We start from the raw sequence: 18231 nt of genomic DNA, 5'->3' as shown, positions 1-18231 counted from the left end.
GAATATCTAATTTTCACTGAAGTTCATGAAAATATTTACTTAAACCTAAATCCAATACAATATCTTGTTCATAGTGCTCCGATCATCATCCAGTAACATGAATATCCGGAAGGATTCCCTCTGTCGCAGAAACCGTTATAAGGCTCTTTGTTTTTAACTTGTGCCACGAGATAACTTTTGCATTGCAGATTCCATTTCCAATCTCAGGATGAGATTTTTTGTTTCGAACAGTGTTAACATGGGATGCAGAATTAATTGTAATAAATGGAGATTCACAAACTCTCAGTTTCAGTAAAGGACCATTGTAAGAGTATAAAATTGAATCTGGTTTCAAGCTTTCAATAAGTTACCGGATAACTCCCTGATAAAGATTCATCGTGAAAAAGTTAGCCAGCAAGTAAGTCCTATTGTAGACAAAGTGATCATTTGTAACGTGTACTAGTAAGTGAATGCATCTTAGACCTTGCTAGAGTTGAACGAGGCTCAAGCACGGATGATAGCTGCAACTAGCTAGTCAGATGATACTGTCGATTAATATTGACTTTAAAGACATTTTCAACTGAAGTTATCCAAGATTTTTAGATTGAGATTGGTTCGGTTTACACATCAAAATTCATCCCTGGAATCTGATTTAACACTTGAAACACGATTCATCTGAATTGAATACCAAGAGAGTGAAAAATAAAATATCAAAACTGCCGAAAATAAAATTTGAAAAATAATGCGGGCCAATAATACTGCTTGGATTACAATGTTGCACGGAATGATTGTTCTGTAAAATTAGTTAGCAGCAATTGTTGAATAACAAACTTATTACTATTGGCTCGATAGATCTAAAATGATGGAATATTCAAACTCCATGATCTGTAGCGTGTCGTGCTCTTCAATTTTGCCACGACTGATGTTCAGAAGGTGGCGATGACCAGAAGAAATTCCTTCGGATACCTGTTGTCTAATTGAACAACGGAACAACCAGGTTCGATGGTTGGAACGGTGGCACCAATCGAGAAACTAGGGTCCTAGCCACCAAAACGTTTTGACCATCAGGTAAGGTATGATTTTCACCCTATTATCCAAACTTGAAACTTTACCTGAAAATATTAAAAGATATTATCATCAGACAAGAGCTTCTAATTGTTTTGGATACCACTAATTTTCAATAAATTGCGACAGAAAAACGAATTGCTACTTTTTGTACTCCTAAGCCTTGTGTTTCAAGATACACTATTTCTTTTATTCCTTGTTACTGATTTTATTTTAATATTTCATGTTCATTGGCACTGATTACTGGCTTCCGGAGCACTGCACTGTAACAAATCTACTCCGTAGCAACCTTTTACTGGGTTTCAACAATCCATTCATTTTTAATTTCATGTAAATAAAGAATCTGTTTGAAATAAACAATATTTTTACTTACCTGCCTCAGTTTGTCTAGACTCCCACTCGTTGTGACGTTCCACATTTAATTTCAGATTTCTTCTTCCAATAAATAACTGATCCAACTTCTGTAGCTTTTGATATTTGTTTCTCCATTGACGCCTTTATTGTGTCGATTGAATATCTTCTAATATCAACTACAGTATTGCTGGATGACGCTTTACTCAGAAAATTCACGATAAATAAGAATAAATATCAACATAACCTCAATACGCTACTTTACGCGCGAAATATTCACAGCCTTGTCACATTTCGTGTACGTTGGTCGCCTTGGTTAGCTGACGAAAATTACTCCGCGGGGCAATTTCGCTGACCAATGAAATTGAATCATTTGGCGCATGCGCAGTTCTTGTTTAGTTTTTAGAGATGGTCCCGGTATATATTAGGGTGATTTTTTTTTAATGACTATTTTTTTTTTCAGTCCCTATCAAAAATTTTGTTCCATATGTCGAACAAATAATTCCCTCAAAGTTATAGCTCTTAATATTAATGTTAAGTACTCGCCCAGGGCGTGAAAAGATTTCCCATATAAAATACATGTGAATCGAAGCGTTTTTTTTAAATCTCTACACTCAGTGGAATTTTATGATATCACCCACACAACACAAGACATCCCGAGGATGATCCTGTACAGGTTCAAGATATGTCCAGGACATGTAAGATATCTGTATGATGTTCAGGATATCCGAAATGAATAACCCATCGCGGGGATATCCATTATACATCTGAAGTGCGTCCCATAATGTACCTTGAATGTACTGTAAATGGCAATATATGTCCAGGATGTATAGAATATTCCGGAGATATTTATAAAATCGAAGATACGTATATGTCGCACATGGATATCTATAATTTATCCGGCACGTGATTCGTTTGGTCATGGATATGCGGAGGATATCCCATAGCGGATACATCGATGAAATTTTCCGGAATTTATCATAATGTGCATTAAATATTTATGGGGCTCTTCAGGTCAATTCAACTAAGGTATAATCCTCATCTCGATTGAATTGGGTTTGCGATTTTTTATATATATATTAATGTTTCAACTCTAAGAAGCATCCCACCTGTTGCGTTGACTGAGGATATATACCTCAGTCAACGCCTGTTGTGAAAAAAAACCATATAAAGTGTATCGTAATGTTCAATTTTACGTATGTTGTACTTTTCGTTCAGCTGCAATCAAAACTTAAAAACATTAAAAATAATATCAGGCATAATATTTCGTGCCGTACGCGAATTATCTGCGATTCAAATAGAGCGCAAATTGTACGAGAACTCAGGCGATGTAGATTCTGCGATTCGGGTGGAATCGATATCGATCGCAATTCGCCGTTTCCGGGCCCTTTCCTGCGTGAGCTGCCACGCGGACTACGCGTGAATTTTGCGGGCCGGTCCGTAAAATTGTGATTGCATGTGATATTATCAGGAAAACTTCGAAAAGAAAGTGGTAAGTACTGATCAACTCAAACTTCTTATCATTCTGTTATATTTTTTGTGTTTTAGGGCCAGTATATGTATATAAATTCTGAACGGATATTATTACTTGGTTGCAATTGGAGGTTAAGGTTACTCTGCATTTTAGACGCCACGTGTTTTTTGCATAGAAATCTGTTGTTTTTTGTTCGATATCCTCTTAAAGTGGTTTGCACACAATAATTATATAGCTTGCTTAATTATATAGATTCGATATACTGAGCTCAAAATGCCAAAAGTTCGGAAGGGCTGTAAAAAATTTGTCAAATTCTCTGGTCGCCATTTGAGAAGGATTAGACGACAAGAAGCTTATACTGTCCAAAGTTCTTGGCTAGACCATTCGCAACTGAACGATGTCGGATTGCCAGATAGTTTACATAGTGTGAGGAAAGATAGTTCAAGTAGTAGTAGTTCAAGTAGTTCATTGAAGAATGTTCAAATCAACAAAATAAAAACAACCGCGTTCGAAAGTTCAGCAACTGAAACTCATCCTACTGGTGACTGTACTGGAGATTTTCCGAGCACAGGTAATCCAAGTAGCGAATTCAGTACAGATTCAAGTTATACGTCAGCTGGCAATTCGGATAGTTCAGTCTATCAGTCTGATTTTGACACCTCATCTTCCGTCGATTCTGACGATGATTTTAATTTGAATGTGGTAGTACCGCAAATCGTTGAAGATGAGCAAAATCATGGTGCTCCAAGTTTTGAACATCTTTTGACAGAGTGGGCTCTTACGGAAAACATTAGTCATGCGTCAATGTATAAACTTCTCAAAGTCCTTAGAACTCATAACTGTCATTCCGCAGAGTTGCCCACAGATCCCAGAACATTATTTAAAACTCCAAGGAACACACATATTATAGATGTTGCACCTGGGTCTTATTGGCACTACGGTTTAGCTGTTAATTTAAAAAAATTTATTGAACAAACAAACCTCGACTCGTCTAATCCCATTGAATTATCAATAGGTATTGATGGATTGCCACTATCAGACTCTTCAACCAGTGCACTTTGGCCAATTTTGGGCTCAGTTATTCCCCATAACTTCGTTTTTGTAATAGGCGTGTATCATGGTTATAGTAAACCGAGCAGTGCGGATGCTTTTTTGCATAATTTTGTCACTGAAGCGACCGATCTAATAGACAATGGTTTGAATTTCAACGGTAAATTGTATAAAATCGTCATCAAACAAATAATCTGCGACGCTCCTGCGAAGTCTTTCATACTTAATGTTAAAGGTTACACAGGTTACTGTAGTTGTACAAAATGTGTTGTAGAAGGAGAGTATAGAGAAAGACGAATTTGTTTTCCTGATATTGATGCAGCTAAACGAACTGATGAAGATTTTCGTTATCAGAAAGACGAAAATTATCACTTGGGGCCTACAATTTTAGGGCAAATTCCCAAATTGGGAATTCCAAGTAACATTCCCATGGATCCTTTTCACTTAGTACATGATGGAGCAGTGAAAAAAATCCTGGTGACATTGGTAGGTGGGGACTTGCATGTTCGTCTAAGACATGCCGATGTGGTCATAATATCGCAACGCTTGGAATCAGAGATAAAGTTGTGTATCCCACTAGAATTTGCAAGAAAGCCTAGATCTCTGAAATACCTGAAACAATGGAAAGCTACTGAATTCCGCCAATTTTTGCTTTATACTGGACCAATAGCACTCAGAAATATTGTTTCTGATGATTTATATTACAATTTTCTTTCGCTTCATGTAGCTATTCGAATATTGTCTCGCGGGATACATTCTAAAAGATACCTGAGTTATGCACAAGAATTACTGAATCACTTTGTAAATTGTTTCAAAATTTTGTACGGAGAGTATCAAATTTCTCACAACATTCACGGCCTTATTCATTTACCTGACGCTGTTTCAACATTTGGTCCATTGGATAGTTTTAGCTCATTCAAATTTGAAAATTTTATGCGCGTCTTGAAAAAATTGGTTCGCAAGTCGGACAAACCTTTGCAACAGCTCAGTCGACGTTATTCAGAAATGATGCATTGTTCAATTAATAAAAATTTCGAACTGAATTCCAATCTTCCCTCACAAGAACTGCGTTCTATGCATTATGATGGACCGTTGATTGAAAATTGTACCAACCCTCAATATAAAGAAATCAAGTTCCCGAGGTATATGTTCAGAGCTAACGACAAAGCTAATAGTTGTTGTGGCCTTGTACAAGGAAATATTGTCAGGATCAAGAATATAGCTTTTGATAACACCAGAAATGAGCCAGTCATTATTGGCAGAGAGTATGAAGAAAGAGAAGAATTATATACAACTCCTTGTCTTTCTTCATTAGTCGATATTCATGTAGTTGGGAAACTGTCTGTAATGAAAGTCTTTCCGGTGTCAGATATTTCCCTGAAATTTGTCACTCTTCCATTTTCAGAAAATAAACATGCAGTGCTGCCGTTAATACATACGTAAAAATAATTAACAAACCTTCCGGCATCGATGAATAAATCATAGTAACTATCCATTTATAATAGTGTGACTGGTTATTTTAATTTAGGCCAAATTTTTCCATATTCACCCTGAAAAACATATAACCAAGAGGTAAGAAGAAAGTGTAAAGTTTGAAGGTGTTTGGATAATTTTAACCCGCACTACCAGCGATTGAACTTTTAAATGGAGAATACATGTATTGTTTAGATGCCAAATACTCAAATATTTCATACACACATATATAGTATAGATCAAAAACAATTTGTGTCTGAAGTTGTCGCTGTATATAAAAAAAAGGTTCTAAATGTAAACAAAAGCACTTTACTTCACTGCTTTACCGATAAACTATCACAACTTTACTACTACTTTATCTAATGTTAACAATTTGAGTTTTAATATTATTGAAAAAGTTTGTAAAAATAATATATTTCATACCTCTTAATAGCTACGTTGAATGTTTTGAATACCAGATTTTTTCCGATTTATATTCTGTGTATTGAAAAAAATACATGTACTTTTAAATCAAAATTTCAATCGCTCGGTGGCGTGGGGTGAAATTGTCCAAGCACTTTCAAACTTCACCTACATTTGTTCGCACACCAATTCATTATATTTTTAGGATGAGAATGTAGAAATTTTTACAAAACCGAAACAACAATCACCCCAATTAATGTACAGGTATTCGCTGCTGAAATATACATGTTTTCCAGAAGGACTTTCTAATCCACAATGGCTCAGGAGGGACGCAAATATTTTGTGGTCGAATTTGCTGATGGGCTTCAAGTGATTTCTCGGAATTAGTTCATCAACCCAAAAAAAACTTGGCATACTGGCCTAACTATACAAACTTCAAGACATATGACCGAGCAGTGAAAAACATGATCGAAGCTGATCCTGATACTTGGCGTATATTTAAGGTGCTAAATGTTCTGGGTTCATCAGTTATGTCACCATTCATTATCGATCGCTTGGCATTAATTGCTATCTACTGCATCTATTGTTGTGATAATTTTATAACGTATTGATTGTACTTTCCCACAGATTCATTCCAGAACGCCAAAGATAAATTAAAAGATGCAGAGCGCATAACAGATATAAATTCTGACCAAGAATTTTCTGTATTAAAACAACGTCGCAGAGTACGAGCAGCTAAAATTTACAGCGATGAGGACTCCCCTCCACCAAAGAAAAATTCAATCTCACGACTACCAGACTTTCCATCCCAGCCAAAAAAACAACTAAAAAAAAATACATATTCAGATCACCCCAAAACCCAAGGTACTCACACAGAGATCAGAAAATGTTTAACACAGTCTAATGGGAATAAACCATCCATACTTACTGAAGTAAGAACACTGAACAATGAAATCTTTAAGCCGCTTGGAAATACTAGTCAACGTGCCTTAATATCTACTCATATAGAAAAATCCAAGTCTCTAGCTCGAAGCCTAATCATATTTGAAAATGAAGATACATATCAAAGTCAAGATATGTTCGATAATCGAGATATGTTAAATTGACAAGATAATGTACATGATCAAGATGATGTTGATAGTCGAGATACGTTGCAGCTGGATGGGCAAGATCTACATGGTCAAGACATGTGTGAAATTCAGGATCAATCACAGCATGAATCTGGTCCAGAAAATTTCGGAAGTACTGCGACATAATCAAAAGAGGGTCAGACCAGAAAACACATAATTCACCAGTCGGGCACTTGTGAATTGGACGACACAAGATGTAAATCACCACAAATTTGTAACGGTAATATCAAAACTAATATATACACTGGTTAATGGATGAAGTTTTCGTATATTGTATGTTATTGAAAAATAATACCATTTTATTCTGTATTGCAGGGCCAACAAAGTTCCAACGATATGTTGTTGAGAGTCTGATTGATATTAAGTATAAACTGAACTTGATAATCAGCCACAATGAAGACTTATCCTCCAAGCTAGTAGGATCAGAGAAACCGGAAGAAGGCAAGATCGATGAACAAATCAAAGCCAAAGTCAAACATGTAATCCTGCATTTTCCATTAAAAAATGAAGACGAGTTGGAGTCTTTAGAGAAGATTTTAACAGATGAAAACTCCTATACATACATGGTGAGTATTAAAGTATATAATTTTCATGTAATCATGTGCAAGGTTTATTATAATTTTCATTCGTCTTTAGTCTAGTATATGTATAGATGTAATGATTATTAACATACTTGCAGATGAGTAAACTAAAACAAATTGGAGGAAACGATATGAAAGGTGTCGTCTTGAATCTAATGAAGAGGATCTTTTCCAATCATGTGGGAGAAAAATTCAGTTATTTCGGAAAGAAAAGGAAGAAAATATTTTCAGAATTGAAAATTTGCGAAGTCATTCTAGGTAAGGTATAACCTTTCAAAATAATTATTCGATTCCATTATATCGCTTTCTTGATTGTAACATGCCTTGTTCCATTTATCTGAATGTGGTCCCAATAATGTGTTTCCAATGTTGAATACATGCCACGTTGAGACCATGAAATCCTCAATTCAAATAATTAAACAGTCGATCGACTAATAAAATTTGGTGTAAAGAATAGTACAAGTTTCTAGAGCTCGCCAAATATATTCATGTTAAGCATAAGTACCTGCGTAACTAATTGTGAGTACCAATTAATTAGCTCAAGAGCTCAATACCAGTAGTTTCGGATTTTTGTTTTGCTATCAAACTATTCATGATTAAACTATTAATTGTCCTGTAATTCAGAATGACAATGAACAATATTTGTCTGTTCTGTACATTTCGAAACTATATATTTTGTGTTGCAGAGGTAGTTCGAAGTCACTATCCTGACGTTACAGATTTCGCTATTTCTGAACCAATAAAGGACTGGCTTCGCCATGCTCCCGAGAGAAAAAAAAGGAGTACTGATGGATCTATCAGTAAAATTACAAGTGCCGCTTCTAATTTCAGTAATGCTACGACTAACATTGCATCTGCTACCGCAGCTACTACTACTGCAACTACTAGCAAAACTATACTGGCGTAACTAACGAATTTGTTTTTGAACGTAAATTTCTTCATATGATTCATAAATTCATGCTTGAGAGGCAAATCGTCTTAATTTTCAAATATACCAGGTTCCTTAAGGATCTACTGGCGTGTAGGTTGGAATCGTACTGGGTCAATGAAAGAAGTCAAACAAATTGATTTCATCTTTATTTTAAACACCTATGCAAAATTTGAAAGGGATTGTTTGCACGATACCGGAGTTATTTTACTTATCATTTTTCATCATTTTGCATTGAGCCTAACGGATTCCGGTAAGAATCAATGTAAAATGACAAAAAATTAAAAGTCATAATTCCGGTATGGTTCAGACAATTGATTTGTGTATTTTCGACTGCTCGGTCGCTTGTTTTGTATCCCTCGATACGTCTTGATTTTATTTTTGTGTCGCTCGAACCATATTTCTAGAAATAACTTGAACTCCATCATACTACATAAATGTTTTAATCTTTTCACTCTAACGCAAGAAATGCGTAGTTGACACATAGTTGTCAAATTTATGATTTGATATATGCCTTGATTTTATTTTTATGTTTCCTGAACCATATTTCAGGGAATCACTTGAACTCCATCGTACTACATGAAACATTATTGTTTTAGTTTAAAGCGAGAAATGCATGGTTGACACATAGTTGTCAAATTTATGCCGTGATATTGTTTTTATTTTATATATGTGAAAAATAAATTACTATATAGTTCACAAACGTTAATACCAGTTTTTGATGTTTGCTAATCGACCTACTTTATTCACCCTTTCCCTTGAAAATCTGCAAAGGTTTTTGTGAAATATTCCGAAGTACTAATTATAGCCTCATTAAATCCTAGAAGACGTTCTGAAATGTCCAAAGATATCTGCAGATGTACTGAGAATATATCATTTAAACGTCCTCAGGACGGTCGCATAAGCGGACAACTGGGGATCCATAGTATATCCGACATCCGTATTCTGGACCTGCCACGGACACCCTCACCATGTTTGATTCGCTTTAGGATTTTTCATACGATCCTACCTTCTCAAAGAAACATTTCTGAATTTTTTCAGATTTCTCCCTCCAACCATATTACACGATTATATAAATATATAATATATGATTATTCAAACCCATAAAAAAAATGGTCGTTTTTTTAAATTTCAAAAAATACTTAAAAACATTTTTTTTATCCCAATCAGTTAGACACCCATCCCATGATAGGCCAAATTTTTCTTATACCTTTTTAGCACTTCCAACATTTTGAACAAACGGAACATCATGTTTCGTTTCGAAAATTTGAAAAAAAATTACCGAAAATTCTCTCCTGAATTCTAAATATCATCACGTGAGATCCAAGATGATGCGCGACCCCCTTACAGATTTCTTATTGTAGTTTTAATTAATTTTCTGTAGATATCATGATGATTGTTGCTTATTCAAGCATTTTCACAATGTTTAATTTCTTTACTTTCAAATTTGTGTTTTGATACAAAGTGAAATCCTTTGCATCGGCATTACAATTGGAGGATTGTGTGAAGAACAGGCAGTAGCCATACTGGTACGATAAAATAAGGTTGCATTTGTAGAATTAATTTTTGGAAATCTACATAATCTTGTATTGGCCTACTTACGTAGTGTCAGCAATAGCACTTCATCAATTATTATAAATATTTTGAATAATTGTTACCCTGTCAGATACTTCCATGTTGGAGAGAGTCGGTCTTCCCAACAAACGAAACCGCGTTGTCGAACATCGACGTAATATTCATATACTGTATCTCTTACTGGAAAACTCCCTTCCATTTCTCTTACAAAATTGTCCATTTTTTGTCGACCATCCTCATTTACTGTAGCGCAAAGTGACCATATCATACTGCAAGTAAATAAAAGCATGGACAGAATTAGAGAAATGTTATTTTTCAAATTCTAAACAAAATTGTCAGGCAAATTTCACGATGTGTGAGGTAATCATGATGAGTTATACCCACCAAAATAAGAACCACATTTTGCACACAGTACTGTAAGCATCAGGGTCTTCACCCATTTCCACACCATTTTTCGGCGTGGCTAATACTTCTAAAAGCTTACAGAGAGATTGAACCAAATTCAACTCTGGTACAGGCACAGTTTCTTCGCATTTCGAACGCTTGAAGTTCAACGTCGAATCCACGAAACGATCCATCAACTGGTTTAACTAACATCATTCATCATCAATTTGGTGCGGTATATATGATTCATTACTAGGATATGCATATTCTTGATCAAGTCAACTAATATGCAGCTTGCCTACCTCTTCTTGATACTCCGGTTTGTCTTCGTATTGCTGCATCCATGAGGCTACATACGGACGCCATCCGAGATCTTTATAATCATTATAAACCATTCCAGCTCTTGACACTGTTGCCGGCGATGCTACAGCTAAGTCTTGGACTTCAAACAACAGTGATACTTGTTCGGGCATCGTGATTCGATCATTGTTGACAAGTGTAAGGATCTTGAAAAAAATATAGCATTTCAGAATGATAAAGCAGGGTTTTTATTTCATTATTCTATAGTTTATTAGACGATTCAAGATACTGGGTATTGGATTAGACACGATTACTTATTTTATTTGAAAACTTTTTGACTTTACTTTTGATCACATGCTTTATGATAGGAAACAGGTTAGAGTGACAAAGGCGAGCATGCGCATACAATAAATTTCGGGTGTGCACACGCACAATTCACACATAGTTTGAATAATAATAGTTCTCAGAATAATGCTCAATAATGTACAATAAGTTTAAAAATAGTAATAAATCACGTACTCTGTAGAAAAAAAAATGTCAGAAATATGCTTTTTTTGGTATCTCAGACCCTTGTCCCCGCTTAACGACTTTTTCTCTCCGTGAAGAGATAATTTAAAAAAAATATTTTAAAAGCAGATAAAGGATATCAATCCCTATGCCGAATTTATTTCTTGCTCGAACCGTGCACTAAACCTAGTTTGCCTACATGCAGCTGCAGTTGAAGTATATTCGGTGACTTTCTTTGGCACGCTAGAACGCTGTGACACTTTTTTTTCCACGTCAACGTACCAGTGAGAAGTTTTTCTAGCAACCACAGAAAACAGTTTGAAAAGAGTTCAGGACGCACGTTGGAGCGCTAGAGTTGATGCTGTAAATTCGATTAGACATCATTACACAGAAACTCTGACTGCACTGGAAAAACTAACGGAAACGAATGAAAGCTTGAATACACGGACGGATACAGGAAGTTTATTAGTCGTTATGCAATCATTTTCATTTTTATGTTACTTAGGCTTCTGGCAACCGGTACTGGCGTGAAGTTAATGATACTCAAAAGTATTTGCAAGCAGAAAGACTGAACATACCTCAGTGTGCTCAAAAGATAAGTGCTTTACAGACCGTATCAGAAGAAAAACGAGAGGAATTCGTGGACGACGCTCAACGATATGCTAAAAGTTTATTTAAAGGGCTTGGAATTTCTTTTGAACCCCCAAGACGCATGAGGAGGAGGCATATATTTGGGGACGGAAATTTAGATGTTGGGCCAGCGTACGAGAACGAATTGAGCCGAGCAATGTTTACTTCAGTAGACAGAGTAGCTGCTGAAATTCGCGATCGATTCCAACAGCTGCAAAATCTCGTGCAAAGATGTGCCTTTTTAATGCCTCCAGTAATGTTGGGCTCGGATGAACTTAACCTAGATCAAGCTCCTCGGAACATGAATAAAGAAGAGTTCCAACATGAGCACCCATGTCTAGGAGCGTTCGTAACTGTAACAGACCCAGACTGTAAAAAAGAACTTATCAAGTCCGGCTCTCTGGATTTATTAAAATACACAATTGAGACAAAAATAACTGATAATACTAGGTACCCTGTAACATAAATATTTTATTGCATCCAAGTTGATTTCAAGGGCTGTTAATTAAGAGAATCGTTGATAACCGCTAAAAGTAGCCACCTTTGACAGTAATCAAGGATTCTCCTAATTTGTCAAATGCAAATAACGGAAAGAGATTTCAAAAATACTACAGGTAATTTTCTTGTCGAGTTTTAGATTTTTCAAATTTGATCTGATTTAAGAGTAAAAGAAACAAAGAGATGGGTGGCGCTAGATGGCTCTTGTCTGCCCCTTAAGTATAACTTGTTATTTTTCATAAATTTATTAACTTAAGCTCTCTACTCTAGTTATACTTTTTTTGTAATATCTGTAAAGGTTGCCAAGTGATGAGCACTATGTATAATTTGAGATCCTATTGTACACTCAATTAGCACATAAATACTTGAATACTTATTATTATTGATTGTCGTATGTACTTAGTGTTAAGTTAATAAAGTTATGCCTTGTAAACATTCTGACATTTTAAAAGATAAACTTCTTGTGGGTTCCTAGCGCCATTTCTTTCCATAGATGTATGTTCCTTCCGAAGCAGTGGTAGTTTATCTTGACTTTCAATACGTTGCAGGGTGTACATTAGGTCCATTGAATAAAGTATTCAAACTTTAAACTAATAATCAAAATGGGGGGGGAGGGAATTCCGGTCGGTCCTGGACGGCGAAAACCCACGCTACGCCACTGGGGAGGTAAGATGCGGGTGCTCACTCCCAGGTTAGTTCTCGGACTACGAGGGCTTAGCAAAAATACTACAATGTATCTAACGAAATACATCCGAAAAATATACTTATATTTTTCACCTTCCAAACCCTAACTTGAGTATGGTGAAAGACAACACTATTTCTTACAGTCATGACTTTCCGTCAGAGTTTTCATAAAAACTATTGCATGAATGACAAGACTGTGAACAACCTTTATTCTTTTATAACCTTTATTATCTTTTTATCGTTTCTCACATTCGTAGTCGCAGAATTGATGAAAATGAAGATATGGGCAAAAAAATAGCAACGAAAACACGACCCTTCTCAGCACTGTCGAAAGTTATGCGTACAACGCATCGTTGAGGACTTTTGAACCCACATTTGGAACATCGGAAGGTGAGTGTCAAAGAAAAATTTGAACTCTGTGATTTATTTCAAGGTTAGAAAATTTTTTTTTATCAATTCACCGGGCTATGTGGCGTATAAAAAATTTTAACTACGTATCATCTCCTATGAATAAGCTTTGTATGGTATAGAAACACGGAGAGAACGACGTACTAGGACCTCAATTCTCATCAAAGAACACAGCTATTTTCTTGAGCAATAGTACCTAATTGTAAGTCAAACAAAATGAGTTCTCCTGTAAGATATAGCTCACGTCCGCACAAGCCTCAAAAAATATTTGACATTGGAAACTGTATGGTATTATACGTGATGTTTATGTAACTAAAACTATGTTCATGCAATTTGAACGTGTTTTTATTCATTGCAATAATTTCAAAGATGCAAAAAAAAAAAATTTCCAGCGCTACCTCTGTCAAAAAATCGACTATTTTGTAGATTTTATAAGCAAAGCGCTCAAAGATCAACTTTGGAGCCTTAGGGCTTATAAAAACTGCATAATATTCTTGTTTTTGATACAAGGTAGCACCAAAAATAGGATTTGTGGTATGTGTGCATACAGGGACTTTTTGACTGATGTGAGTTACGCACTAGCCTCCGGCTCGTGTGGCACTTTATTCTCCTCAAAAAATTCTTATTTTATGCGCAATTGCCACGGAAATAAACATAATATTTGCATAAAATATTACTTTTCTGAAATCTCAACAACTTCAGAAAGAGGGAGGGAAGAAACGTATAGAAGATTCTGAAATGACCTAAATAACAACATCAAATTTTTGAAGATGGAAAACCCCATTTAACTCTTTCAGTCACAGTAGGATGCTCAGCCTCTCACTTCAAAAATGTCCATGTCCTAGCCTGTTCACAATTAATTTACAACTTCAAAAGATCTTTGTTACTTGGTATACCTCCCAAAAACTCCGAGTAACGACTTTTGGCCAGAATCATCGAATTTCGATACTTTTTGTATTTTACATTTGCCATATTGGATCCGCCATGATGGATTTATAAATTATCAAATTTCGACTTCCGATTCGTAATCAATGATCCCAAGAAACCCCGAGTAATAAAATTCAGGCTAAAATATTGAGTTGAAAAATGTGTGACTAAAAGGGTTGATTGGCTTTCTTAAGGCACAGAGTTTAATTATAAAGCGTGTCAAAATATATTAAGGTTAAAATAAACTAAGCTACAATATAAAATCGTCAAATGGGTAAGGAACATGAAAACTGAGAGACGGAATCGCCAAACTTTTTCCAGTCAACTATTTTAAATTTCGACTATTCTATCTTGTGACTTTGTGCATTTGAAAATTCTGTGAAAGAGATTGTAGTAGTTTCAAATTCTGACATTCAGACTCTGCTCTTTCCTGAATTTCCCACATTGTCATCTCTACATCTTTGAAATTGAATATGAAGCGGTAAAGAAGAGGGTGTACATTGTAACACGGCGATTAGCACCGAGTTATTTGACCGCCGATATTCCCGTTTAAAAGAAAAGGCAGCAAGGAATGCAGGCAATCGATATGGTCACTTATGTAATTTCAAGTTCTTTTACTAATTTTTCTTGATTTTGTCTTTCCTTTCCCCACCTATCCTGAGCTATCCTGCGCATCAAAGGCGGAGAAAAGGGGGAGAACAGTGCAGCTACCGACATTCCGACACCAAGGGTACATCTACGACGATGAAACCACCCTGGCAGGTGACTCACCGCCTCGCAGTCAGTACCCGTGCCTCCCCCGCACACGTTCCCGAGAGCTACGAGGATGCTGCCTGCAACATCTTTTACGGAGCCGAGAGTTGCCGAGCAAATCAGCTCGCCTATTCGACATGCCCGCTCAACGCTGTTTTAATCACCCTGGTCCGATAAATCTGAAATCGGCCAGGTTAATTATGAGGGATTTCCATGGCCAGAACTAGATGATTGGAAATAACCTCGGGAACATCAAAGAGTCCTCTATCGGCTCAGTACCGCCTGAAGTACCGCTCACGCACTGCTGAAGTCGTTAGGCACGGCGAACGCTGCGTGTGCTGCAAGGCCTGCCAGGAATCATGCCCAGGAGGTGCTGCCAACTAACGTGCCGCCCAAGAAGTTTGGCGGGCAACGCCACTGCAACGACGATGCTGCGCGGAGGAACCCCTGAATGTCTTACTTCTGCATCTCGACTTGTTCGAATCAGACGTGTTTTATTGTGCCTTGCTACCTTTTACCTTTAACGTTCCTTTTGACGTATTAATTTCTTTTGTGTTACCGTATTTTACCTTTTTCCTCGTTATCGTTTTGTGTTGTCCGTGAGCTGGAGTATTTTGTTAACTACCGAGACTCTTTACTTAGTGTACGAGGGAGTAATTCCTGTCTCTCCAAAGTAAGTGAGCTTTTGTTACCGCTCGAACCCCCGAGATGCATTAGCTTACCTTTTGTCTTGGTGACCGTGTGGGTCGTAATTTTCCGTACCTCGGGTTTTCGTGTGGCTTATTAATCTTATTAATGACCATTTCGACGAGCCTGACTAACCATTTATGTCCCTAATTGTGTTCCCGAATTTCTGTTAATTCTTCTCCCGCATGGCCCCCTCTCCCCGCGACCGCGTGGCGACGGCGTCATTAACGTTTTCTCGTGTATTCGGGTAATTATTTTTTATATCGTTTTGAACATTGTTTTAGTTATTGTTTCTGTTCGATTAAATATTGTATCTGATCTTGTTGTCGCGTTACCGTGAGTCAAAAATCGTATCTCGTATAATTGCGCAACGGTCGTGAAATATTGCGCAATGGCGTCGGTTGCGACCATCTTAGTGGCGTCTCCGTTTGAATCGTCCCCGCGCTAACTTCACGCTACCGCATGGCGCTGCTTTCGAGATATCGAATTGTCGCCGTAGATCGAAGCCGTGCTACGCTCGTGCGCTTCCCGAGTGTCTGCGCCACGCTACTCTCTCCCCTACGTTTAGCGAGCCGCGCGACCGTACGCTCCTCTTTAAGGTAGATTCGACGCGTGCGCAATAAAAAGTCTCTCGTTTTGTTAGAAATTTCGTTACCGGTTATAATTCAGTGTTAAGACTTTTGTTGCATTTATCTTGTAATTTGACGATTTCTAGTCTCGTGACAGCTGACGATTGTATTTCATTTTCTATTCCCTTGTATTATATCGAGTCATTCGTTATCAGCTGTCTTGTTTAGTTCATCCCATTACTTAATTTAGTAAGTTTTCTTGTATTTTGTTTATCGAAGACTGTCTCTTTTATTTTTAGTTAACGTCATTATTTTCGTGTTATATCGAGTTTAAGCTTTTCGTGTATTCCGCTTATCGAAGATTGTTTATCTTAACTTACGTTACTATTTTTATTTTGTAACGAGTTTGTAAGCTTTCGTGTAATTCGATCGAAGAAGATTGTCTATATTAATTTACGTTATTATTTGCGTTTCTTGTATCGAGTCTTTTAAAATTATCCTTTGTTTGTTACCACCGTCTGTTGAAGGTTGTGTTTTTGCAGTTTTTATATATAGTCTAGTCAACAAGTGCTTTTTAGGTCAAAACTTTTTCCCCTCTCTCCTAAAATATGGTTGAGGCGTCATTCGATTCGGAATCGCATGTAGAAAGTTTTTTAAAAAATTCAAGGGCCACTCGCAAAAATTGCAAAAGTTATAAACAATTAACTAAAAAAAAGGGAGGCTTGGTTTTTTGATTATTTCTCAAAAAACTGTTCGAGATATTTTAAATCTGAAGAAAGATTTAAAAAGAGGATGAAATTTCCTAAAAAAAAGTCCGATAAAAAATGTAAATAAATTTTTTTCATGAGAAAGCAATACTTGGTTGTTTTTGTTTCATTGTGTAGACAAAGAAAAAAAATACAATAAAAAAATTTAATTGTTTATAACGAATTGTTTATTGAACAAACAATGAAAATTTAAATAAAAACAGAATTTTTTTTTTAGTTATCAAAGAACAAGATACATCGTGATTTTTACTAAAAAAATTATTCCTTAATATTAAATACAAGTGGTAGAAAAAAATTGTTATTTAACCAAACTATTTTTAAGCTACAAAAATTTTTTTTTAAGAAACGATTTTTTTTCTAAAAATCATTATTTGTATCAAAGATTGAAATTCCATAAAAAAAATTTCAATTATCTTATAAACAACTCATTTGTTTATAACAATTTCTTAAACAATAGGAGATAAAAATTTAGAAAAATTATTTCTATGCAGCTTCTGATAACAGAGAAACGGATCATCAATAATATTGAGAAAAAAGACAAAATTTCGATGATTAATTGAAGTTTTTAATTTTGAAACAACGAAAATTAGTAATAAAAAACTGAAAAATCAAAATTTTTCAAATTTTCCAGCGGGGATCTATTCTGAAGCCTTTGAAAAATAGCTCCAAGAAAGGAAAAAAGTTTGAGGTTTGCAGTTTAACAATTATCGCATTTGCAATGTTAACATTCAAGCTACATAAAATTGTTCATTAACTAATGCATAACTAATTGAAAAATTGAGATAAAAATTTTTTTCAGGCGGATTATTGTTCATTTATCTATCCAGTAAGCCTCTGAATTTTTTCATTTCTTAAATTCTATATTTAATATGTTAAAATAATTTTTATTAATAAAGTGTCCGAAGTAGGCGCGGCTTACGCAGGCCAGAGCACCTGTTTTCGGCTCTATTTTCATCTATCTGGGAAAATTATAAATATTGGTCCTACAGTTCCGGGAGTCCGGACTTTTTTTTAGGAAATTTCATCTTCTTTTTGAATCTTTTTTCAGATTTAAAATATCTTGAATAGTTTTTGAGAAATAATAAAAAAACCAAACCCCCCTTTTTTTC

The 18231-nt window shown here is 35.9% G+C and overlaps 1 protein-coding gene across 1 annotated transcript in view; it reads right to left on the bottom strand.

Annotated features, from left to right (window-relative positions):
* LOC124413872 (dynein axonemal heavy chain 2) overlaps window positions 1–18231 on the bottom strand; it is a 468252-nt gene that overhangs the window by 316731 nt on the left and 133290 nt on the right. Inside the window, exons 17-19 of the mRNA XM_046894658.1 lie at window positions 10695–10898; window positions 10393–10598; window positions 10092–10277 (exon numbers count right to left, since the gene is read on the bottom strand). Of these exons, the coding sequence (XP_046750614.1) occupies window positions 10092–10277; window positions 10393–10598; window positions 10695–10898 (596 nt within the window). The remainder of the gene's footprint in view (window positions 1–10091; window positions 10278–10392; window positions 10599–10694; window positions 10899–18231) is intronic.

The sequence above is a fragment of the Diprion similis genome, chromosome 13 (genome assembly GCF_021155765.1).
Source record: "Diprion similis isolate iyDipSimi1 chromosome 13, iyDipSimi1.1, whole genome shotgun sequence".
Lineage (NCBI taxonomy): Eukaryota > Metazoa > Arthropoda > Insecta > Hymenoptera > Diprionidae > Diprion > Diprion similis.
The sequence above is the reverse complement of the archived record's forward strand: the minus strand, read 5'-3'. Positions and strand labels throughout refer to the sequence as shown.